General features: G+C 44.8%; 1 protein-coding gene across 1 annotated transcript in view; it reads left to right on the forward strand.

Annotated features, from left to right (window-relative positions):
* The first annotated feature begins 536 nt into the window (after positions 1-536).
* The window catches only part of PKN1 (protein kinase N1), a 93,227-nt gene continuing 68,144 nt past the window's right edge, over positions 537-25,619 (forward strand). Inside the window, exon 1 of the mRNA XM_084838477.1 lies at positions 537-1,036. Within this exon, the coding sequence (XP_084694603.1) occupies positions 1,016-1,036 (21 nt within the window). The 5' untranslated portion in view covers positions 537-1,015. The remainder of the gene's footprint in view (positions 1,037-25,619) is intronic.

A 25,619-nucleotide genomic window follows, 5' to 3' on the forward strand; every position in this document is an offset into this window, starting at 1 on the left:
TTGCTGCACTTTCGTGGCACCCTAAATTTGCTGCCAGCGGCAGCTGCCTCACTCTGCCTAATGGTAGGGCCGGCCGTGTCAAGTTACAACGGGGGGGGGGGGAGAAGCCCTTGTTGTCCGAGAGGAAGGGCGGCTTCGATGTGGGGTGCGGCTTCGATGAGGGGGGGCGCGGCTTCTGAACGAAATGGCAGTGTCCAAGTGAGCCTCGTGTCCTTTCCTCAGACCCGCTGTTGTTCCTGCTTCTGGGAGGCAAGAGAGGGTGGTGGTTTCCTCCCCCCCCCCCCCGAATCTCCATTAATCTGCTCTGGAAAGAAGGGAAGGGGGGACCTCGAGAGGGCAGCAGCAGCAGTTGCAAGCAAGCAACCCCCGCACATCTCCGGCTTCGGTCGGCGGCGGCGGCGGCATCATCCTCCCCTCCCCTGGAGCTTGCTGCGGCTACAGTGATGTCTCCTCCCCCTTCTCTTCTCGGTCCTCCTCTCTCTCCCTCCACCCTTTCCCTGACTTGACTCTCTCTCTCTCTCCCTCTCTCTCCCCCCCCCGCTCACGTGACCAGCCCGGCAAGTTGGACACTAGGGAGCGAGCAAGCCAGCGGGGCCGACGCCGCAACAACAGTCAGAGGGGCACAGAAGAAGAAGGAGAAGGGGGGCGGGGGGGTGAAGAGAGAGACTTCAGTGGCGCGAGACGCTCGAGCGTTGGAACATTCGGCGGGCCAAAGTGGCGCGCGAGGTGGAGCCGCCGCCGCCGCCGCAGGGGCGAAGCAGCGCGGAGCTGCCCGGAGCCGAGAGAATCCTCCCAACTCCTCCTCCCCCCCCTCATTTTCGGCCGCTCGCTTGCCTGCTGCTGTTTCTGGGCGGGTGGGCCGCCCGCCCGCCCCCTTGCGGCTCCCCTTACACGCCCCACGACCCCGCGGGCGAGGATGGTGGATCGGCTGTTGCTGTAAAGGCAGCTCCGGGGAGCAGCGGTGTGGAGAGGAGGAAGCCAGCCGGCACTTGGCGGGAAGCGAGAGGAGGGAGAGATGGCTAACGAGTCGCTTCAGGTAAAAGCCAGACTTCTCGTGTGTGTGTGTGTGTGTGTGTGTGTGTAGCCTAGAGACACGGTGCGCAGCCGGAGGACGACGACACAGGGCCTTTTGGACTCGCAACAGATGAGGGGGCTGTGTTGGAGCCCTTCCCACAACCAGCTCGGACCTTCTCTATTCTCGCGCTCTCGGTCTCTTCCCTTCCTGCCTCTCCTCCCCCTTCATCTGACCAGATGGCGGCGGCGGCAGCAGCAGCAGCAGCAGCAGCAGTAACAGACCACATCCCTGAGTGCGGGCCAGATCCCGGCGTTGGTCTCTCTAACCCTGGCGACTTGTGGCCCGAAAGGGGAGGACCGGGCCTGCCCCCCACAGCTGGGACGTGTCACGCTGCGTTGGAGGGAAGGGCTTTGGCTTTTTGGACCTCAGATTCTTGCTCAGCCACAAGCCGTCTGATAGCCTTGGGCAAGTCGCCCTACCCCTCAGTTCTGTAAATGCAGTGGGTAGTCCAGTGTTAGTTCGAATAGACATATTGAAATGAATGGGACTTAAGTTAGACTAACATTGGATACAACCCAAAATACTTTGTGGTTGATTGAGAGGATGAATTGGATGCAGATAGTAACTCATTTTGCACACGAAGTACTACGAAACAACAGTGGGTATTTCTCTTTATAAATGTCTGGATGGGAAACTGATCCAGACCTCTAATGTATCCTGTAAGTGTCATCTACATCCTGCCACCCTCAGTTAAGCCCCTCAAGATGCCTTGTAAGTAAGCCATCATTTAGATGGGATGCTAACTAGGTCTTATTTATGATGTAACGGGGTCCTCACTATGGGGGAGAGGCTTCTTTTGTTCATTTATTTAAACTATCCCTTTCTTTTGGGTGAATGAGCAGTGATGTGGCCAAGCTTACTGACAATACTAAAAGGAAAAGGAAAAGCACTCCAAATGGATCTTTCCAAACTGGGGGAATGGACAATAAAGTGGCAAATGTGATTCAATGTCAGCCGGTGTAAAGTGATGTACATTGGGACAAAAAATCCTAACTTTATATATACACTGATGCGGGTTTGAACTGGTGATGATTTACCAGGAAAGGGATTTTAAAGCTGTGGTGAACAGCTCAATGAAAACATGGACCTAGTGTGCGGCCACTGTGAAAAATGCAAATTCCATGTTGCGGGATCATTAGGAAAATGAATTGAAAATAAAACTGTCAATACACAGTGCCTTTATACAAATCTATGGTGTCACCACACTTGGAATACTGTGTGTTATGGTCACTGCACCTCAAAAGGGATATTGTAGAACTGGAAAAGGTGCAGAAAAGGGTAACCAAAATGAGCAAGGGGCTGGAGCAACTCCCCTATGAGGGAAGGATACAACAGCTAGGATTGTTTAGCTTGGAAAACAGGAGGGTAAGGGGAGACATGATAGAGGTGTACAAAATTATGCATGGTGTGGAGAATGTGGATAGGGAGACATCTTTCTCCCTTTCTCAAACAAGAACCTGGGCTCATCCCATGAAGCTGATTGGTGGGAGATTCAGGCCAGATGAAAAGAAGCCCTTCACACAGCACATAAAACTATGGAAGTTGCTACCATAAGACATAGCGATGGGCACTAATTTGGATGTTTTAAAAGGGGGATTAGACAGATTCCTGGCAGATTAGGCTATGAATGGCTACTAGTCATGGTGGCTATATATAACCTCCACTATTGGTAGTATGCCTCTCAATTCCAGTTGCTGAGGAACACAAGCAGGAGGGTGCTATTGCACTCATGTTCTGCTTGTGGGATTACTATAGGCAGCTGGTGGGCCACTGTGTGAACAGAACACTGGATTAGATAGGCCTTTGGCTGAACCAGCAGGCTCTTCTTAGGTTCTTCTGAGCCTGCATCTACAATCAGACTTGAGAATCCTACCCCCCTCTTCCTTTGGGTGACCCAAAATGACGAAACAGAATGGTTCCTAGTTAAGAGCCTCAGAAGGGCCTCTCTAGGGCAGGCATAACAAGTGAATGCAAGCAAAACGGAAGGTAGTTCCCCACCCCCCACCCTTTTGCCTGGGTGGGTGACTTACACTTCCTTCCCCTGCATGGTAAATGAATGTGGCCTCTAGACCTCATGACCAGCTATCGTTACAAGTCTCCGCCTCCTGTTTCATGATGGTTGGGCTTTCTCTGTTACCAGTTCCATCGGTCTGGATTTATTGTTTCTGTCTGTGTGCCCAGGGGTGCCCTCTTCAGATTAGAGTTTTACAGTCATAAAGAAATGCTGAAGTGAGACTTTTAATCAGGAAGGCATGCAGCAGATCTCTGGGAAAGAGCACTTCCTAAGGGTAAAGTTATTTGCCAAGCAAGCACCCTTTAGGCATTGCTATCCTGTGTTGAATCTGTGGAATCAGGCCTGCCACAGAGTTCCAAGGGACTTCGCATATGAGACTACCTGTTGACTGGAATCTTAAGGACTATCTAGAACTGCTGGATGGAGGATGCTCTGTGGCTGAGATTCTTGGCCACTAGGTTGTTTTGGAAATATAGGGCATCTGGCAACCCTTCTCTTTAAAGTAAATTGCAGGAAAAGTATTGTAGCTGATGTAGGACTTGCTGCTTGCTTGTTTAAATTATCATTTTGCCAGCTTAAAAATCGATGCGCTGAAACCATTCTTCTTTGCCTGTGCAGCTAACAACATCTCAATTATTAAAGATACGGTACTGATAATCAAATCCATTACTCTCAGCCCCTTACCTTGCACTGTCAACAAAGTCTACTGAGCTAAAAGGAACCCAAAGATTGGATTAAGCTTTTACCCTGACATTGCATTTTGTGCAGCGTGGATGCTTGAAATGAAGAACAAACAATATTCTTCTTAGGTAGCACACTTTAATAGATCATAGGGCAGAGTGTGTTTTTGCAAATGGCAAGCACGAGGCAAGGAGCAAAAAAGGGTTTTGCCTTAAGTTGTAAGTTGAATTTCAGTTTCTTAAAATGTTGCACCTATGCAAGGGCATGTAAGAATTTGCTCAGTTGAGGGCAAAACCAGATGCATGTAACATTCTCCTCTAATTTTTTAAAATGAAAAGGAACCCTGGAGTGCTGTAACAAGGAGTAGAGGTATAGGAGGGAGGGTAGAGCTTTAAAGAAAGCTCTAAAAATGTATTTGTTCAAACTGGCATTTCCTGAGTAGGTACTTAATGTGTGTATAGATGTGAAGGCCCAGAAAAAAATGGGGAAAATCCAGGAATAAAACATTTCCCCTCCCCCCGAGGACAGTTTTTGTTTTTTTAAAAAAAATTGAACAGCTTTGGATTATGAAATATTTTCTTTTGGAATTTAAGACAAGGTATTTATATATTGTTACCCAGTCTTTGCTCCCCCAAAATAATTTCTAAAACAATGTAAATAATATCTTTATAGAAAGACTAGAGATGTAAAATGTCTGGAAATAATGAAGCCATGGGGGGAAATGTTTTTTCTTCCATTCCATTCCTTATTAAAATTATTGATCTAATGTATCTTTTACTGATAGACATTTAGGGATGCTCCAAGTCATGCTAAGTTTCCCAACATGTGAGTAGAGTCACCATATCATAATATGGAGGAAAATGTGCATTCTTGACAGTATGGATTTTGTTCTACAGAGTCCTGTGATTCTGGGCTTGTTCGCTTAGATGCTGAGCAGTCAATTAATGCAGTTTTAATCTAAAACCCACATGTGAAAAAAACACTGTAGGTTATCTCACCTTATCTCACCACTGTCAAAAGATGTGACGGAACAGCATGTAAGTTATCCCACCTATGTTTCTTATTTAAAAATTAACTTTGAGGCTTGGGTCTATAGAACTCACTGCCACAGTTTTTAACAGAGTTCTCATTTAGACCTCACCACTAGGGTATGCTGAACTGTGGTGCTGGAGGAAAATTCTGAGAGTGCCTTGGACTGCAAGAAGATCAAACCAATCCATACTCCAGGAAATAAAGCCAGACTGCTCACTTAAGGGAATGATATTAAAGGCAAAAATGAAGTACTTTGGCCACATAATGAGAAGACAGGACACCCTGGAGAAGATGTTGATGCTAGGGAAAGTGGAAGGCAAAAGGAAGAGGGGCCGACCAAGGGCAAGATGGATGGATGATATTCTGGAGGTGACGGACTCGACCTTGGGGGAGCTGGGGGTGGCGACAGCCGACAGGAAGCTCTGGCGTGGGCTGGTCCATGAAGTCACGAAGAATCGGAAGCGACTGACCGAATAAACAACAACACTAGGGTATGCTACCTCAGCAATAAAACCTTTCAGCTCCTGCCACTAGAATAAGACCTCTCAACCTAAAAGAAACTCAGTAGCCTGGTTCCTACGGCATAGACATGGGATTGTCACTACCACTAGAGACAGCCTTTCAAAATGAACAAAAAATTAAGATGTTCATTGACGGAAATTATTTACAAAAGTGGATAAAATGTCACTCTTCAAATAATAGGTTGCCATTGCTTAAAGGTTCTTAAATTAAATATGGTTGCTTAAGATTCCTAAGTGTGGAGTCTTTCCCAGCTAAATAAAATCTCAATAGCTTTTCTTTCAGATCAGATTTCCCTAAGCTCCACCCCACAAACAGGAACTGGTTTAAGAATTTCCCTAAACTTCCTTATAAACAGGAACAGATGCTGTATACCAGTCTTCCTTTGCTTCCAGTTCTTCTTGCTTCTTTTGACTTCTAGGATGATTGAGATGTTTCAGGGACTACTTGCTGAATTTCCCTCTGGTCAGACATAAAATAGTAACCTAAAATGTATAACTTGGTTTGCTCATAAAATTATCTTGTTTGGTATATTAAATATAAAGAATAGTTTATACAGACAATAATTAAACATTTACTAACTAAGTTTAAATGTTTTTAAATATAATGATAATTTTAAGAGCAAACCAAGTTATATATAATATAACTTCGGGAACAGAAACACTGTTTTCTGATCCTAAAGGAGTGTCCCCCAACCTGGTGCCCTCCAGATGTTTTGGACTACAATGCCTAGCATTCCTGACCATTGGCCATGCTGTCTGAGGCTGATGGGAGCTGAAGTGCAAAATATCTGGAGGGCACTAGGATGGGGAAGGCTGTCCTAAAACAACAAAGTGACTTTAGATCTGTAAAGAGCACTAAAAAAATAGGTATTGCTTATTTTTCTATTTTTTCCAAAAGTTCTGTGTTTTTTTTAATAAAAAAACCTGGAATTTCCCCCTGCCCCCCGCTTTCAAAATTTCTGGAAATTTTACATTTCTTTGTGTGTATGCCAAATTTAGCTCAATTCTGATAGGGCTGTTCTTGTTCATTTATATGTGCTTGTGTCCAACACTTATTGTTTGTAAGCCACTTTGGGAAGGTATATTTCTGAAAAGGGGGATATAATTGTATTGAATAAATAAGCAGAGGAAAAGGGACTGCTTAACCCATTTTGGTCAGCTGGCAAAACTAGGAAAGTTAGGAAAGCTAAGCACTTCTTTCTCCCTCCACCCCTCCATTCCCAATTGCAGTACTTTAGGGCTACTTTTCACTTTTTTTTAAAAAAAGCATTCAGTGGAAATTTGCACACATATGTATGTAACATCTACTTTAGCCCTCAGCCTTAAGTGACAGAGGGTGCAAGGTAACCCAGATTTCCTCTTCACAGCTTGATGGAAGTACATTCTAGACTTGCAATTCAAAAAATATCTCACACAGTGCAGCTTCTTCTAATGCAGATGATAAATGTTACTATCACTTTACACATTTTAGTTGCAAAAGTTTGGACTCAGAATGAAGTCTTTCAGCTGGAACATGTACTACTTGCTTTCTGTAACTTTGTCTGTGAACATATTTATGCAAATTGTGAAGAGTCACTGTGGTAAAACCTTGCTTAATTTCTGGCTCAAATGTCAGATCTTCTGCAGGTTCAAGACTTGGTTCTCTGGGCTTCCATAGTTCACCCTTCAGTAACAAATCTCAGGCTTAGAGAGGTTAGAGGTTTAAAGGGATTTTTTTTTGGCAAGAGTTTGAAATTTTTTAATTTAATTTACAGATCTTGGTGTTTCAAATGTTTGAAGGAAGGTTGACGAGATGGCAAGTGATAGTTTAACATAAGGCCCCATCATTATGCAAACTTGGGAGTAAGGATGCAATTCTGTGCATGCTTCCCTTGGAATAAGCCCCATTGGATTCAGTAGGACAGGGTGCAGAACCTCAAGCTTGGGGGCCAAATCCAACCTTCATGGGGTACCAGTCCAGCCCTCTGGGGTTCCCCAGATTGACACCCCCTTTCCCCTGGCCACCAATAGTTTAGTGGTTTTCTGGCTTTTGTACAGTTTTCCCACATTCTAAAAGGTTGAAATGCCTCTCCTAAGGCCTAGTTACTGGCAGGAAGAGCTTTAAGCTACAATATGCTGGCATTTTGAATATTTTGCCCCTTGTTTTGCCTTTGGCCGCACCCACCACTGGAATACAGCTCTGAGAGCTTCTCCAAAATGGAATTCAGCCCTTGGGCTAAAAAAAGTTAGGTCAGAAACATAAGAATCCGCCTTATATTGAGTCAGACTACTGACCCTGATTGGCAGCAGCTCTCTGGGGTTTTAGACAGGGTTTTTCCAACCCTACCTGGAGATGCTGGGGATTGAACTGGGGATATTTTGCATGCAAAGCATGTGCTCTCCCCCTGAGCTCCCCACCGCCCTTTTGTAGGTTCAGCACTACTGCAGTAGTACTTGCTTCTGAGTAAACATGGATAGGATTGGGTTTTACGAATCAGAAATGAAACTGATAAGATTGTGCCTGATATCATTGAAACTGATATTTATTATCCAAGAAAAGAAGTAAACATGAAAAAGCAGAAAGTAGGTGGGAGCCTTTAAAAGCTATTTCAGGATACTGAGACGGCAAAAGCTTATGTCCGTTCCTCTCATTTTGTCCATTTGAGGAAGTTCTGCTGAGTGAAGCCATCATGCGAGTTAAAGCTAGGAACATGGCTAAATACGCATGGGACTTCTAAGGCATCAGGCCTGAGCTCATACTGTGCTTGTCAGAGCCCAAGTGCATAGGGGGTAAATGAATTAAACTAATAGGGTGTGAGTTCAAACAGTATTGACTATTCTTAAAACTTCACAAAATTGTAGAGAAAAAGTTGGAGGAGATACAGAAAAATATTGAGAATCGTTGATCTAGGCTTCCTTGCTTCCTAGAATCTTACCTTTTTTAAAGTTAGTGTGTCACTGCTTCGATAAACTGTATGCCATGTGCAACAGTTGCAGAGAGCTCAGGAACCTGGGGGTGAACCGTCCACTAATTTTTCATCTGATTGGAGAAAAACCTGGGTTCCTCACCTAAGGATTCTGGAGAGCAGCCCTGGCACAGTCTCTCCTGCTGCCTGAGGTGGGAGCGCACATGCACTGCCGCATCGTGCCCCCTTCCTGCCACATCATCCCCTCCTGTCAGCGCATTATGCCCCCCTTTCCCCCTCCCCCACCCATGTTGCATCCCCCATCTTACGGCCATGTCACATCCCTCCCCTTTACTGCCACTTCATTATGCCCACAGCCCTTCCTTCCTTACCGTTGTCGTGTCACACGAGCTAGAGGGTGGGCAGGCTCTCTGGAGAGCCATGTCAGCCAGAGGAAGTGGCTGGCGTGGCTCTTCAGAGAGCCCACCAAAATGCCTGGCTCTGAGGGGCTTGTTCCTCGGAGTGAGGCACTGTGGGAGGGGTGTCCCAGGTGATCGCTTGTACAGGTGATCTCCTGTAGCACCCCTCCCATGATGCCTGGCTTGGAGGAACGGCCTCCTCAGAGCCAGATATTTTGGCCTGGCCAGCTCTCTGGAGAGCTGTGCCAGCTGCTTCCTTGACCGACATAGCTCAGCAGACAGTCTGCCCACCTGCGCTCTGGCTGGTGCTAAGAGGATTCTAAGAGGGTGGCTGCTCTGCAGAGCCTGGATGGCTGCTCTCTCGGCACAGCATTTGCTACAGTGGGAGAGCGAGGCTGGCAGGGCTACCTGGAGCACCCTCTGGAGGCGTTGTTGGGCTCTCCTGGCAGGGGCAGGATGGAATGCGCAGTTGCTGCTCCTTCCGCTCTGCCACACCATCTTTATTTCCAAGTATTCCTCTGGGTTCCACACCTCTCAGCCTCAGCAGTTTGCCTTCTGCAGAATGAATGCTGGAGCAGAAAAATGTGGATACTAAAGTGTGGCTTTGTGTTTTGAGGCTCAGACCCCCACTTCTGCTAGTACATGAATGGACAAGGCTCTGTGGAAGCCATTTTGTGAGAGTGCTCACAACACTCTTTAGTGTCTTTAGTGTTATAAGGATGAATTGCAGTGAGCCTCAGGCTTCCGTGCTCCCTCTCCCCTCTTCTCCTCCGGTGTGGCCATAAGGAAGGAAGCTTCCTCTTCCTCTTTAAATTAACCTCAGCTTAGCATGTCACCTGAGCCCTAAACCTGTGGTTAATCTTAACTATGGTTAGTGGAAACGAACCAGCTTTGTTAACCATGGAGTTGGCTTGTTTCTACTAGTTAAGAGTAATAACAGTGTTGTCAAGTTTGAAAGACACAATATGCCTCAGTCAATCAAAAAATGTAAGTGAAAGTTTCTGAACTCCCTATAGCTCCATGAGAGGAAGAGGTGAGTGTGCACAACCCTAGGCCTGCCTAGGCTCATTCTGATAACACTAAACTCTGTTTTACTGTTATGTCTCAATCAGACCTTGATGTCAGTAAAAGATCAGGTAGTACATTGATGACAGGCAAGGTTTGAACAGGAGGAGTTCACACTTCTAGCCACTACACAATACAAATTGTCAGATATGGTTCACTTAATGAATCTGTATGTCCTACTTGTACAGGGCCATAAGAAGAGTCATGCTGGATTGATGTTTCCATCAACCTATCCATCACAACCCCAAGATTCCTTTCCTGGTCAGTCACTGCTAGCTAGCTCAGATCCCATCAGCATCTATGTGAAGTTAGGATTGTTTGCCCCAATGTGTATCACTGTACACAGTTATTAAGGGTATCTAGAAAGTTTGTCTCTTTGTCATGGCTGGAACATGCATTTATCCTATATGAGGGTAATTGAAGTCACTCGTTAGTACGATTCTTTGTCCTTTGCCAATCTTCTCTGTAATGTTCCCATTTTAGCATATGTGCCACTGAAGCAAGCATGCATCTACGGGCAGCGTTGTGTGTATGCTTGGTGGAGGCTTTTTGGAACAGTATATCTTCCATTAAGAAGTCCTCGGCTTATTTGGCAGAAGTCCCCAGTTTATTTGGCAGAAGAACCTGATTTGAAGCACCCTCTTTATGGAGTGCTACCAGTGGTGTAACTAGGTAATTTTAGACCTTGAACTTAATGATATGGGGGGGGGGGGGGCTTTAGACAGCCATGTGTCAAGACGGTCTCAGTTGTGAAGCATACATTTCTTTTCTCCAGCCCACAACCGCCACTCCATGCTTTATGACTGCTTCTACGTTCCTGATACATTAGAACAACAACAACAAAACTGTTTACCAACCTTGTTTAAGAAAAAATACGCTGAGCATATTCAAATCTGCATTTTAAACTTACTTAAATAATAGCACCACCATGACTACAAGGAATAAATATCTGTTTGTTTAATTAATTAAAACTATTTTTTGGCCACTTTTAAGGGTAAAACCCTCTCAAGGTAAAGTGCAAGACAAAAATCATACAAAAGTATACAATTAGGAAATTAATATACAATAAAATGGGAGTTTGCTTCTGCTGCCCTGATTTCCTCAACCCCTGGGTGGTCAGTGGGGGTGGGGGTGTGGTGGACTGCACGGCCCTGGATTTTGGCCCCAGGTTCCTACCCTAGCTGTACCATTGAATGCTACAAGACAATTTATCTGCATTGGGGAACCTTTGTGTGGGTTTTGCACAATGAGCAGAGGCACCTTTGCAAACATGGATTCTTTCTGTAAAGAACAGTGATGTGAACAGGCAACCAGTAAGGAAATGTATTGGTAACGCTTGACAAATGAGGTACCAAAGTGAAGGGGGAGAGTGGGAAGAAGATGACTTGTTCAGGTTTGTTTGGGTAAGTAAGTTTGAGCCTGGTACCATCTGACCAATTTACAGTAGTTAACCATGATCTCAGTTGTCCTGGATACGTGTGAGTGTATACATGTTCTCTCTGTCAAAAGCATGTGTGCACACCAATAACCTTTCCTTTAACACACCCACACACACATCTTACATTTTTAATCTGGCCAGTAATTTTATTTGAACACACTTATTTTTAGGCCACCTTTAAGGGGGGAACCCTCACAACCAAATTCTCAATAACCCAATAACTGAAGGCACTGTTTTAAGTTGTTAACAAGCTTTGCATTGTTTTTCTCATTCTGCAGTCCCATTGTGAGTGACCACATAAATCTTGCTTTTGAAAACCATACAGTGTTGCAGACTATAATATAAATGTACTTAGAGGTACGTAACTAAGCATGTGTGCGTTCGCTTAATGGTAGTGGGCAGATCGGGTGACCGTGACTTCTCTTTGTTGTGCTCCATGGTTAGTCTGTTGTATCAATAAACTTTTAAAAAGCTGTGTGGGTATATATTTTCTTCCTTCCCAAGCTAAATTGCGTTAATGGTGCTGATCTTCTTGAGTCCCTCTTGGAGTGGGTATGAACAGAAAAGTGCAGCCAATCAAGCTGGTGTGTGTTGCTACAGCTACGTGATATTCAAGCATGTCCTTAAGCTTCATGTTCCAGGAGGAGAAGGGAATATGATGTATAAACTGCTACACCTTCTCTAGTACAGCTATGGACAACTAGGTATGTTTATAGTTTGCTTCAGAAGAACCTGTTTCTGTTCTTCCCAAGGTTATGCTTTTCCCAAGAGTATTAAGTACTACTACAGGGGTGCAGTTTCTTTGTGAGAGGTATATGATTCTAAGCCATCACATCCCATGGAGATTGTTCTGGTGGCATCTTATATATTGTTCTCCATGTGAACTAAATGTAAGATTGTGTTTGGCCTGACTTAATTGGAGCCAAACCTCTTCTTGATTTGGAGGGAAACTTAAATTACTGCTTTCCTTCCATTGCTGGTTGTGCAGTCGGAAGTGGTGGCTACAAGATGCTTATTAATGTCACAGTTGCATGGTGACTGCTGCCATGGATGGAGGCTGATTTCTGTCTGGAACACTCACTGGGGGAAGCTTAGCAGAGCCACTGTGTAATTGCTGGCTTGAATGGAGGTTGAATCTATCTTATTAATTCACTGAGGGGGAGAAAAATGAGTTTTGCATTTGAATAATGCAGAGGGAATAAATAGAAAGGATCAAACGTTCCTTTTGGGGCTGCAAGGTTCTTGTTATTTGCCTTCCCAGATCTCTTTCCCGAACCATGCTGAATTGTGGCTTATAGAAAGGTGCATGTGAAAACACTTCGGACAGCACCTTCAAAGGGGAGGAAAAAGGTTTGTGTGTATGAGAGTGAGAAAGCAATCTGAAGAGGAATGACCCGATCGTGCAAATGGTGGCAGATGTCTAGTAAATGGTGTTCATGCCTCTCCTTTTCTGATGCAAGCTCCCAGAAAGACCTTGTACAAATCAGTTCACATATTTCTACACTATATATTTAAACCAGATTGGAAATAGTTTCATTGTTGTAATTTCCCTCCAAAGAACCCTGGGAATTGTAATTTTGTGAAAGAACTAAGAATTCTTTGTTACAGGGTAGTATAGCCTGTACATTTTCAGAGCCCTTTAGATGGAAGACAGTGTCCTGATATAATGACAACCCAAAGTCTGGGTTGAGTCTGGGTTGTCACTGAATCATAGGTTGTTGTTGAATCGTGGGTTGTCATTATGTGTGAACCCTGCACTATGGTTTAACTATGGGTTGTTAACCATGAACAACCCAGGAAGAGAACCCATGGTTTGTTGTTGGTTTGTGAACTCTGGGTTGTTTGTGGTTAACAACCCATAGTTAAACCATAGTGCAGGGTTCCCATGTAACAACAGCCCACAATTCAACAACAACCCAGACTCATTCCATATTATGGGTTGTCGTTACGTGCGAACCAGATTGGTAGCTATTACATTTGGTTTGAAATTGGCTTACACGTGTAACATAGACATACCCTTAATCTCTCTGGGTTACAGTTAACATGATAGACCTGCTTCTTTCATTTAATGCTATGTAATAAGGAGACTGTCACTATCCCAGTAGGTGCTGAGATTTTATTGAATTTCATTGCATTTTTCTGAAAACACCAGTTTTAACCTTATTCATGTTGATACCATTTCTCCCTGTTTTTCTAGGGTCGCTACTTAGGCCTTGTACGGCCTCTGAGTATTTCTATAAACAGGTGTCTCCCATGGGGCTCAGCCTTTTCCTTTTGTCTATTTTGCTATTCTACTAAGTAAAAAAAGGTGGCTGAATTAGAAGAAGGAGTGTACTATATATGCGGCTCTGTTACTCCAGTATTTCCAGTTGGAGCCCATGATATGCTGGTCTAAGCTTCCTATTCTTTTACTGAGAGTCAAAAAACACACACCTGTGGTACCTATATTTATCCCACCATGAGGCGAATATCAGCTTTGGGGGGAAATTTAAATTGGAAAAATTATGAAGGGAAAATAATTCACCCCTTTCCCTAGTGCCCCAGTTCCAACCCAATTTGGTGTGTGTCTGACATCTTTTAACTTTGAAGAAACCACCCAGTTGGAGATCTTGAACACCAATTTCCCATGTCCAATCTAGTTGTGCCCTGAGCTACTGAGCTGAAATGATAGAAGTTGAGGCATTTTGAATTGGAGGCTGACAGGTACCCAAACCCATCTAGAAAACAGAAGCCCAAAGGATGTGGAGTTGATGTGCAAGTCAAGCAAACTAATAACTAGATCCCATTTTGGTAGGGATGGCAATGTATTGAGTAAGGTGACTGTTTATTTCAGTAGAGCATTATAAATTTGGGCCAAGGACATGAGTGATGGGATGAACTGGAAGGCTGCTAGATCTTAAGAGATTTGTGTTCTGCCTAATGAAATAATTTATTTTGGGAAATGGTCAGAGAATACCTAGTGGTTCTGCTTCTTAATTTCAAGTGGACCCAGCTTCTTGGTGGTCATAAGAACAGGAAATGATGAATAATGAGCTCCACTGAAGCTGTCTTTACAGGCATGAAGTTTTGATTTTTATTTTTTTATACTGTGAGTGATAAGAATTTTTTTGATGGCCTTTCCCAAAACTGTCTCTGATACTTTTTGTATGTTACGTTTGCTTGACAGGCTGCAACCCTTTACCCACTTACCATGTAAGCATCACTGGCCTCAATGGGATTTACTTCTGTGTAGACATGTAAAGGATGATGCTCTAAAACTACAATCCTAAACACACTCACTAGGCTTGGGGATAAACTCAATTGAAGGCAATGGAGCTTGCTTCCAAGTAAACATGCATAGATTGTGGTGTGCAATACCTAAATGTTTCCCCATACCCAGCAGTATGTGGTTGTTTTTAATCAGCAAGCAGGCCAGGTGACATGTTTCAAGACAACTTAAATCAGCCAGGAAGCAATCCTATGAGTCACCTTCCCTGTTAAACAGTAGGCCCTGCTTTCATTCTGGAATATTTCACTTCTTAAAGAACCAGGTTTTGGTTCCTGTTTAACTGTTTCTAGGCCTTATCTTGTGGAACTATCTTTTAGTTGCCTTCCATCTGTACAATGAAATGAATTGGACCTGCATTTCAATCCCTCTGCAAATCATCAGGCTAGCTTTGCTTATGTGCAGAGGGATCTTGGAATCTGCATGAGCTGCAAATAATGATCTGTTGCCTGTAATGCAGAATGCCAACATTTATGGAAAGAAAATAGTTATTAGACTTCTTGGTTGTGAAGGAATGTTAAATTATGGGATGTCCATGCTTCAAAGGTTTTGAGGACTGGATTTGGTTAGAGGTCTTGTGGTTTGTTGGGGGGATTTCAGAGCCCTTGATACATGTATGTGGCACCCTGTTTCCTTTCCTCACAGCTTAATGATTTACATCAGGCAGACCAAACTGGTGGTACTCAGGAATAATCTACGACAGGACAAACCTAGAAAAGACAGTGACAGAACACCTCTTCTTGCCATGTTTAGCTTCCAACCAAAACCACTGAAACGTATCATCAAGGATGCACAGCCCATCCTGGACAAGATACTTCCCTGTTGGAGCACCCCTACCCCCCGCCACCCCAACCTGAAACAGTCACTCACCAGGAACTAGTGGCAACATAACAGAGACACAAACACAGGGACCAAACCCTGCAACAAACCCATATTCCAACTTTGTCTCCATACCAACTTAGGCAATACTGTTACAGAACCTAATAATGTCAGCCATAGCATCACAGGTTCATTTACCTGCTCATCTTCCAATGTGATATTATCTTATCTATTATCTTCCAGCAATCACCTTCTGTATTCTACATAGGGCAAACAGGCTGTCCTGCTATGGCTGGGGCAAGCTTGGTCCTGGGTTAAATTATGGGGCAAATAACCCCTCTGAAAATGTTTATATATCTATTGCTCCTCAGGTTCCAAGGGTCCTAAATGACTTCCCCAGTAACTGACCTGAACCCTCTTCCTCAATGTTTGACTGGTAGAAAACACAATTTTTGAAAACAGAATGAAGCATAATATGTATGTCATTCTACACAAATGTACATGATGTGAGTAACTTGTCAGTCACCGAGGACCAATTCCCATGTTACATCTTCTATACACACAGATCCATGCCAGTGTAACAGATTGTCACTATTTTTCTTAACATGGAACTTGTCACTGAAGTGTGGCTTATTTCCAATCCTGATGAACCTGCTTACTAACCAAGCTTCACTAGTACATTAGAAAACTCATAAATCCTTGTGTGCATGTAAATGTAAATATGGGCATCTGCCCCAAATTGCGAGTTTTTGGTCACAATAGATGTGTGTGCACGTGTTTATGTTCCCCCTCCCCTGTTAGTTTTTCAGAAGGTATGCCCAGACCCCCCCTTCTACCCCCCCCCCCCGTTAAAAGTGATTGAGGAATTTGGTATGGAATTCTAAAAGGAGAAGGAAAATAATGTGTCTGAACTAGCAGTAAGCTCTTGCAGTATATCTCCCAGCTGCTTTTTGAACTTGAGGGAGTTTGAAGAACAGTGTAGGTAGGGTGGTGGGAGGAGCTCTGTGGGTGGAGAGAGACAGTGAATGCATGACTGTGGGATTTAGCCTGCTGTGTTGGCTTGAAATTCATGAGTCTGGGGCATCTTAAAAGCCAAGGGCATTATAACTCAGCCCCTTGCACCTGACTTGTTTTCTTCTACTAATTGGAACTGAAACTAGAAACCTAGTGCCCTGTAATACTACACTGGTACTGTGGGAGAGGGCAAGAAAGGACCTGGTGTTGGGAGCCTAATGATCCAGCTATTGAGAGAGCGAGAGAGAGCACACAAGAGTGCATCTGTCTGCCAAGGGTGTTGTCTGTATGCATGCTTAGGGTTTGTATATTCATACAGGGCACAGCACCATGTCTGTGTATGCAGGGAACTGTGTGTGTTGTACGCTCAAGGCTTTGTAATGTTTCCTGCACTGAGGCTGAGGGAGAAGCAATTGGGGACTTCTGTGTGAGTGTGGAATACAAAGTGCTTCCTTGTTGCTAGGGCTGCCTGATTCTTTTCCTGGGAAGCCCTTCTACTGGCCCCACTGAAAACCAAGCTAAAACTTTTCAGAGTGGCTGCTGTTGTGAGGGCAGGTGATTTTCTCTGAACGCCTAACCCTTCTGAGAGCTTTTCACTAGATGTGGCTATTGCTGGCAATTCCTTGGTGTTTTAAATTGCTGCCTGATGATCGGTGGGCTCAGACGGAGTGTTACCTTCATGGTTTATCCAATCCTGCAGCTCTCTTCACTTTGAGAACCTGCTGTATGTGTGCCATGGAACAGTGTGAGAACCCAGTTGTTCCTACTCATCAATTCAATTTCATGAGTGGCGTTCTAAACAAAGTGGAATAACCATATTTCTCAGTCCTTGAACTTGGATTTGGCTGAAAACTGGCAACAGCAATATGAAGGCGTAATGGGTTTCCCATCTCAAGGGATTCACCGTCACCGGCCTTCCTTTAATGTTAAACAAACGCAGGCCAATGAGCCACAACTTTGATATATTCCTTATTGCTGTAATATGGTATATCAGTGGTTAGGCAGGATTCTTAACCAGGGCCAAAACTCATGAATTTCCATACAAAACCAGATGTACTTGAACCAAAAACAATTCATTTGGAAACTGAAACAATGTGAGTAGATGCATCCTTCTCAATAGAGGGTAGCTACCAGGATTCCCAGATCAAAAGGATTGTTTTTAACTACTATGCTAGTTCATATTTCCTACCTTTCACCATCTAATTTAGGTGATAGGAATCTGCCATCTTTTGAAGAAGGGCCTACAGATTTAACTACCCTTCTCCAAGCAATCATTCCTTCCCTCATCTCTGACTTCATGCTGTGCTTCAGGGGACTCAGAATGAAGTCAGACATGCCAGAGGACTCTAGGAAGGGTCATGGAGAAAAAGGCAGTATGGTGACCATAAATAACGGCTGGGTGGCTAGCAAGGCCAGCTAGAAACTGCAGACCCAAGATGAAGAATTATTTGAGAGGAGTATCCTTCACAAAGCATTCCTTATATAGGTCTTGGAAATGCAAAAATCTTCCACTTTGAGAAGGGAAATGGGCATTTATATTTTGCTTAATAGAGCAGTGATTTGCATTGGGCAAGACTGGAATGATCAAAGACTCAATTTAAATTAGAATTCCCCTGGCTGATGTGGTTGATTTTAATATAAGTGCCCGTAAGATGACTGTGAATTTAACCAGGATGACTGAGCTGTAATTAGTTCTCTATGTTAGCAAAAGTCGTTTAACATGTTCTTCAGAGGCATCAAACACACTAGGAATTGCATGCTTCCCTTAAGTTTGCTTTAATTTGTTCTTTTCTCAGAGAGGGTTCTGCTGTGGTACTGTGACTTCACTGAGACCTGTGCTTTGATTTGGAAGTGACTCCACTACTGCCAGGCTGCAGCAGCTCTGGTTCTGCTGCTTTCGCAGTGGTTTATGCTTTCCATCCTTCCTTCTTAGCAGGGCAGCACTTGCTTGTCTTGAATTTACCTTCCCATGGTAAAGTCTTCCTTTTTCCAGGCTTGTGACTCTTAGTACCAGGGCAGAGGCTGGGGTATTTTTCTTCTGCAGCAAAATCAGCCTGCATCTAACAGCCGCTGTCCATTGATCCTGGAAACTCTGAACTAACCTTGGCAGAACCTAGCAGCTGCTGTGTGTCCAGGCCAGTCACTGTAGCTGCAGGTTGGGAAGCATGTGTTTTTTTGTAGTTCAGAGGCAACAGAAGTAGGAAAGTTGCTGTTGATGGAGATAGAAAATACTATTCTGCCGTAGAGAGCTATCAGTACCCTGATTAGACATCTTGTTCATTTATTAGAGGTATCTGGGAGGATTTTGCAAACGTTTTTGCACCTCTATCCACAGAGTGTTAGCCCGTAGCTTACCCATTTCTTTGCAGCTCTAGAAGCATTAGAAGCTTGATTTAGCTTCATGTGATGAATTATCCCTTTGTTTCCAGACTGTAAAGTAGTTGGCTGTGCATGTTACTGCCATCTATGATATATTTAGTGTGGGAGATAAAACCAGAGCTTTAAGTGTTGATCTCTTATGTTCCCCTGCTGGGGTCTAGTCAGGTTCCAATGGAGATGGACACAATCCTTTAAGGCATGGTAAGCTGGTCTAGATTCAAGCCCTGTCTGCTAGTTGCCTTTTCTTGCTACAAGAACATTAATTCTGGAAAATCCGCATCAAACATGTAATAACTGCAGTCATCAAGGAAGCACAAAGTGGGAACAGAAGACATTTGCTTTGGGATTGCAGAATTTAGCATGTTCAGAAGACCTACCTTTGAGAAGTAGGGTTGTTTTGTATGTAGGTCAGTACTTGTGTTGGGGCTGATTCTGGAATTCAAGAGTTTCTATTTAATTGCCTGGTAAGCATTGTTACTCTTGGTCAGAGAGCAATTATTCTGCAACATCTTGCAAACTGGGTTCTAAACAAGTATCCTCATATAAGGAAGAACCACATCCTTTGTAAGAGGAAAGCCGGCCTGGTTTGATAGGGTCAGGCCAAAAATGGTGAGCATCAATTTTTTAAAATGGCTTTACTTTTTATTAATTTGTGGAGGGAGCAATCCTGTGTGGATCTACAGTCACCTCCGACCCCGGGGGCAACCGCCTATCCAGTGCAGGGCGGGAGGAGTGGGGAGGAGCGGATCTCCTCCTCATTCTTCCTGCCTGCTTTCGCAGTTAGATAGCTGATTTCGGCTGTCTAGCCGCGGGAACTTGGAGCGTGGGAAGCAGCGGCCGAACAACACATAGGAAGTGTCGCACTGGCATTTCCAACTTCCCCAGCCCACCCCCAGGAATGCCCCGTTTTTGCCACTCTGTGCAGCTCTTACAAGCGCCGAGCGTGGGGGCGATCTGCACTGCCTACGAGGCAGCATGGGAGGGGGGCGATTTTCCAGGAACCGACCTCAGAGCGCGGGCTCTGAGGTCAGTTCCTGGGAATCAACCTATCCTATGGCCGTCTGGCCGCTGACTAGTGGCCATAGGATTGCGCCCTTAATTATTTTATGTATTTATTTATTACATTTATATCCTTCCTTTTTTCCTCCTTAAGGAACCCAAGACGGCGTACATAATCCTCATCCTCTCCATTTTATCCTCATAACAACAACTCTGTGAGGTAGGTTGGGCTGAGAGTCTGTGACTGGCCCAAAGTCATGGAGCGAGCTTCGTGGCTGAGTGGGGACTAGAACCCGGGTCTCCCAGCTCCTAGTCCAACACTCTAGCCGCTACACCATACCGATAATTTCTAAAACTTCATCACTTTCTCACAGAAAATATTGCTAAAGTGACTTACAGGCTACACTTTACTATTATTATATGATCAAGAAATAACCAATATTTTATTTATTATTGCATTTATATCCCGCCTTTTTTCCTCTTGCAAGGAACCCAAGGCGGCTTACATTATCCTTCTCCTCTCCGTTGTATCCTCACAACAACAACCCTGTGAGGTGGGTTGGGCTGAGAGTCTGTGACTGGCCCAAAGTCACCCAGTGAGCTTCCATGGCCAAGTGGGGACTAGAACCCAGATCTCCCAGCTCCCAGTCCAACACTCTCACCACTACACTACACTGGCCAATCCTCATTGCCAGAGCTATCCATGAGTAACGTGGACAGTGAAGCAGGATGCCTTGGCACCAGGAGGACTGTCCTGCCACCTTCTGGTTGTGTTCATGCTATCCATCCTGGTTCTGGCTGTTAACCTCCTCTCCTCTTGTGTTGCTGCACTGGATGGGGTTTTTCACTCCATTGCTGATGCATTCCTTTACTTCTGCAGAGTCTCTGCATCATTGCAGGTGTGTTCTGAAAGTGTTACTATTTCACCACATTGTGAAATACAGGGCAGCCACAGTTCTCTGGTGGAAGGAGATTAACAAATTGCTTCTAGGGGCTTCTTGTAGCTTGAAGACCAGAGAGACTGTGGGACAAGGATCTCCTGGAGCTGTGAGGTCTGGTCTCTGCACAGAGTTCAAGAGAGGGAGGTAATCTTGTTTGAAGAAAATGAGCTCTCCCTTTACAGTGGTATGGATGTGGTTTCCAGCCCTCTTCTCTCACGATAGCTAGGATTACGAGATTAATCCTTAGCTCTCGCTGTGTTGCTTCACTGGATATGGAAGACTCAAAGCCTCTCCTCCCAAGAGCAGCAACATCAGTGAGTTTCATCCCTTTCGTTGACCCACGCTTGCTGAGATGGTGATGCTCACAGAATTATTTGGTAGAAGTAATGGCCATGCCAAAGGCTCTTGAAGCTTATTTCATTCTAGGATCCTTTTGCAGGCCCGCATGAGTTCCTTTGTAGAGATCATCAAGAGCATTGAATTCCAAAACCTCTCTTCTTTGTTCTTTAAGTGAGGTGGTTAGCAAACAGGCCAGTGCTAGTGTCCTTGGGTGGTGAGAGCCTCTGCCCCACCAGCAATTGGAACTACTCAGCTCGCTTCACCATGGGTGAGAAATGAGGTTCAGGGAGAAAGGGAAGGAAATGTTGCTGTTCTTCTTGATCACAGGCACTTTCAGAGAATATAAATGTCATGGATTTCGGTCCTTATCAGGGCCGTGTCTCCATGACAACGGAAGGAGAAGCGAATGGAGGAGTACTGGATTTTTTAAAAGGAATCAGCTTTGCTGCGCTTTGGTCCATGCAGGGCTCCACGAGCAGGTTCTCCGCACCTGTAAAAATCACTTCACAGAACATACTTCCTGGTGGGGGTGGGGGTTGGAGTGAACGACATCTGTCTGGCAGGGGCTGCTCAACCAATAAGAGAGGCTTCCCCCTCTCCTCCGCTCTCCCCCCACCCCATCTCCTTTTCCTTGAAAGTCCAGATGCACCTGCGTTTCAGGAGCAAGGCTCATTGAACACAATGGGAGTTACTTCTGTGTAGACACACATATGCTTGTGCTGGGAAAGGTGGGAGACACAGGGGTGGGAAACCAGCCCCCTTTATAACTGCAGGATCTCTATAACGAAAGTGTGAAGTAGTTACTTCCTAAGGTAATAAACCAAGCCACCGAGAATTGCAGGTTTGGTAAAGCACTTTACACGCTACAAGGAATCTGTGCCTTAAACACTGTATTCAATTTAGGGGGATCTCTGTAAATTCCGATGTGGGCATTCAGAGGGCAAGCCTCATACAGCACAAGGGGAGTTACTTCTGAGGAGACACTAATGGGTTTGTTATGGGAAAGAGAGCAGTAAACACAAAGATGGGAACCAGCCCCCATCGTAACATGATGCTGAGCAGGATCTCTATAAGGAAGGGTCAAAGTAGTTACTTCCTAAGACAATAAACCAAAGGAAGGAGAATCGGAGTCTCAGCCTCGAGATTGCACTTTACAGTGCTTAGGGAATTGGGCTTTAAACTGTGCCATTTCAGCTGAGGGGGATCTCTCTGAGATTGCCCAAGGTCAATGCAGGGGTTGAGGCACACAGCAACTATACTGGGGAGAACCTGACTTAAGGAAAAGAATCGGACTTTAAGCAGTCTCAGGAAATCCAGGTTTTCCCTGATAAGCTCCGGGGTGGTGGCTGGGTGTCCACAACATCATATATCCCTAACGGCCTCGAAACGCAGCCAGCTTGAAGTAAATCGCTCACGGAGACAACTGCAGGAGGCAGGTGGTTGTTAGCTCAGAGTGGTTCTGTGTCCCAATACAGTACAATGTATTCCAAAGCCTGACCCCAAACTATCAGAGCGGTAAGTAGCTCCTCATGGGCTGCTACTAGCCTTGACCTAGTTTGTCATTTAGCAGAGGGCATGCTCTGTGTCCTGTTATTTATCACAGGCCGCATCACAAATGGTATAGAGCCATCCAGTTCATAGAGCCTAGACATTCAAAGGTAATTGGTTCATCCCAGTCTAGCATCCCATTGAAACAGATTATAGCCAAATAAGCAATGCGCACCATTTTGCACTTCATAGAATTTGGTGCCATAATTTGCATAATAAGTACAGACTGTAGAATTTAGCTTTCCCTAGCACAAAATGTGGGTTATCTTGCTGCATAATATATTTTCCAGTTATGTTCCATCTCCTCCAGCCATTCTAGAGTGCCTTTGTGTTCATGACAGGCAAGCATTTGACCCAGCCTTGTGTGGTTTGCTTTGGGAGAAGAATCTACACATATGTGAGCTGCTGGGCTGTTCTGAGCCGCAATTTCCCTTCCCTCTCCTCTCTGGGGGGGTGCAGCAGAGAGGTGAATGCTTTGATGCCTTTATCTGTGTACAGCAAATGCACAGGTGGGTAGAAAGTGGGGAGGCCATGGAAAAGATCAAAGCCAGGAACTTAGTAGGTCCTTGCTGCTTACTGCCTTTGGTCTACTTGGCAGCAGGATTCTATGTTGTCCTCAGGATTTCAGAAGTGTATGCAATAACACTTTTGTCACTCTGCACATAAGAACATAAGAATATAGCAGCCGTGGTGGATCAGATTAAAGGCGTATCTAGTCCACCATTCTGTTCCCATAGTGGCCAAGCAGGTGCTTATGGGAAACCTACAAGGAGAACATGTGTGCAATAGCACCGCCCCACTTGTATTCTCCAGTAACTGGTATTGCGAGGCATACAGCCTCTTAGAAATGGAGGCAATATAGAGCTATCATGACTAATTGTCACTGATGGCCTTATCCTTCATGAATTTGTCTACTGCTTTTTTAAAGACGTCCAAGCTGGTGGCCATCACTACACCTTGTGGTAATGAATTCCATCATTTAACTATGTGCTGTGTGAAGAAGTACTTCATTTGTCTATCCACCACTTAGGTTATTGTGGGACCCCTGGGTCTAGTATTATGAGAGAGGGAGAGGAATATCTCCCTATCCACTTTCTCTGCACCATGCATAATTTTATACATCTCTATCGTGTCCCCCCTTACTGACCTTTTTTCTAAGCTAAAAAGCCCCAAACATTGTAGTCTTTCCTCATGGGGGAATTGCTCAAGCCCCTTGATTATTGGGTTGCCCTTTTCTACACTTTTTTCAGTTCAGGAGAAAGGGAACTATTTCTCATCCACCAGATCTTACAGCTGCTAGTTACTGGCTAAGCCTCCTGCTTATGCTGCAGAGGCTCAGATTGGTATATTTATTGGATCTCAAAAAGACCTGTTGGGATTGGGTTGAGGAAACTGGCATCTGTATACATAGTGCTTCATTTTTTGTCACTATAAAGCCTCTCAAGAGAGTCATAAGCTGTCAGTGCTATCAAATCATGGACAATCAAGCAAAAAAACATTTTGTCTGGTTACTCATCCCAAACAATTTTTCCTTCATTCCTCTGTAAATGTAGAACAGAAGAAACTATGCACTCCATACTGCTGCTTATCATAGGTAGGGGATGGGTGCTTAGAGCCCTATCCACTCATAGGAACTAGTCCAGGAAGGAAAGCTTGCATTGCAGTGAATACCGTTCCACAGACAACTACAAACCTGTCTGGTTTTTAAGTACTTTTAATTGTCATGGTTTCCCAAAAAGAATCCTATGAACTGTAGTTTGCTGAGGGTGTTGACAGTTCTCATTTAGAGATCCTGAACCCCTCTCCCAGAATTACAGTGAGAATGAATGAAATGCCCAGAGTCTTCAGGCTGTGAGTAGGCAATGCAATAGCACTGTTGTCCAGGCAGCTGTTGTGCCTGCTTTCTCTTACTGGACTTGCTCTTATTCTTATCACACTAAATCCCAATTGCAAACAACAGTAGATCCTATTCTAGCTCCACTAAATGCATCCTAGTGCAGCCCGGGGTGACTGAATGGTGGGTTCAAGTGGCAATATAGGAATGTGCTGACTCCACGCTAATCTTACTGCAGTGTGGACATAGTCCCCAACATGCAAGTTTAGTTCGTGACACCTTGCCCTGGGCTCCTGTTGAGAGATTAATCAGCTATGTGACTAGTACTGTTCCCCTACGCAGTACAAATCTTTCTGAAGGTTGCTCTGGACAAAAGGCAACAAATTCCCCTGGTTCCCAGCATCTGAGTCACTTTCTCCCATCTGGCCCCTGTCCAGGGTGGAGTTGGGGAGATGGGTGGGAGAGAGTACTGCCTGCTTCATTAGCCTATGACTTTTAGAGATGAAGTACTCAGGCAGATAACACATCTTGCATTTCCTCTTCCTCAGGACTGCAGGTTCTACCCCAGCTCTACCTATTTGTCACTTCGTAGAGGACCCTCGCCCCCCTTTGCAAGGGAAGACGTGCTCCTCTTGTGTTTTGAGCCTGAGGCTGCTAACAGCAACAATGTCTTCCTGAGAACATTTCTCATAATCTCTGCTGAACTGCAGTGACCTATGTATTGAGAGCTTGCTGGCAGGAACTTAGGAGGCTTGCTGCCACCACCTCTTCTCTAAGCCTCTAGGTCCCACTATTTTTGTAGTGCAGGATCCACTCTACCTACTTCTCCTTCACCATGAGGGATGGTTTTGGCCTTGATCTGTAGCTTTGTGTCTTTTCAAAGCAAAATAGTTTGGCTTCCTTGTGACCTCTGTATGCAATTGTTGGATGCCCTGGATTGCACACAGAGGGTGGGCAGACAGGGAGCTTCTATGGGAAGAAAGGAGCCAGCTGGGTCAAACAGAGAGACCCTTGTGATTCTTTGGCCCCGAGAATGGCTAACGTGGGAATTGACTTGGATTTGCAGAGCCTGACACCGGCAGTCAGCCATACATAACAAATGTGCCAAGCTTGCAAGGATCTCTGAAATCTGCCTCCTGTCTTATTTTTGTGGAAAGAATCTTACAGCAGCTTTGGCGTGCCTCAGTGTCTGTTCTCTACATGGCTGCAATCCTTTAAAATCCTGGATTGATTCATCCTTGAAAAAGGACAAAACAGCCCTGGCAAATTCCCAGGGGAATGCCTCCTGACAGCTCCTCTTTGCCCCCGTAACACCTTGAGGTGTCAGTAAGCCTTGACATTTTCAGGCAGG

The sequence above is a fragment of the Heloderma suspectum genome, chromosome 2 (genome assembly GCF_057233095.1).
Source record: "Heloderma suspectum isolate Gila_16-S chromosome 2, 16-S_ref, whole genome shotgun sequence".
Lineage (NCBI taxonomy): Eukaryota > Metazoa > Chordata > Lepidosauria > Squamata > Helodermatidae > Heloderma > Heloderma suspectum.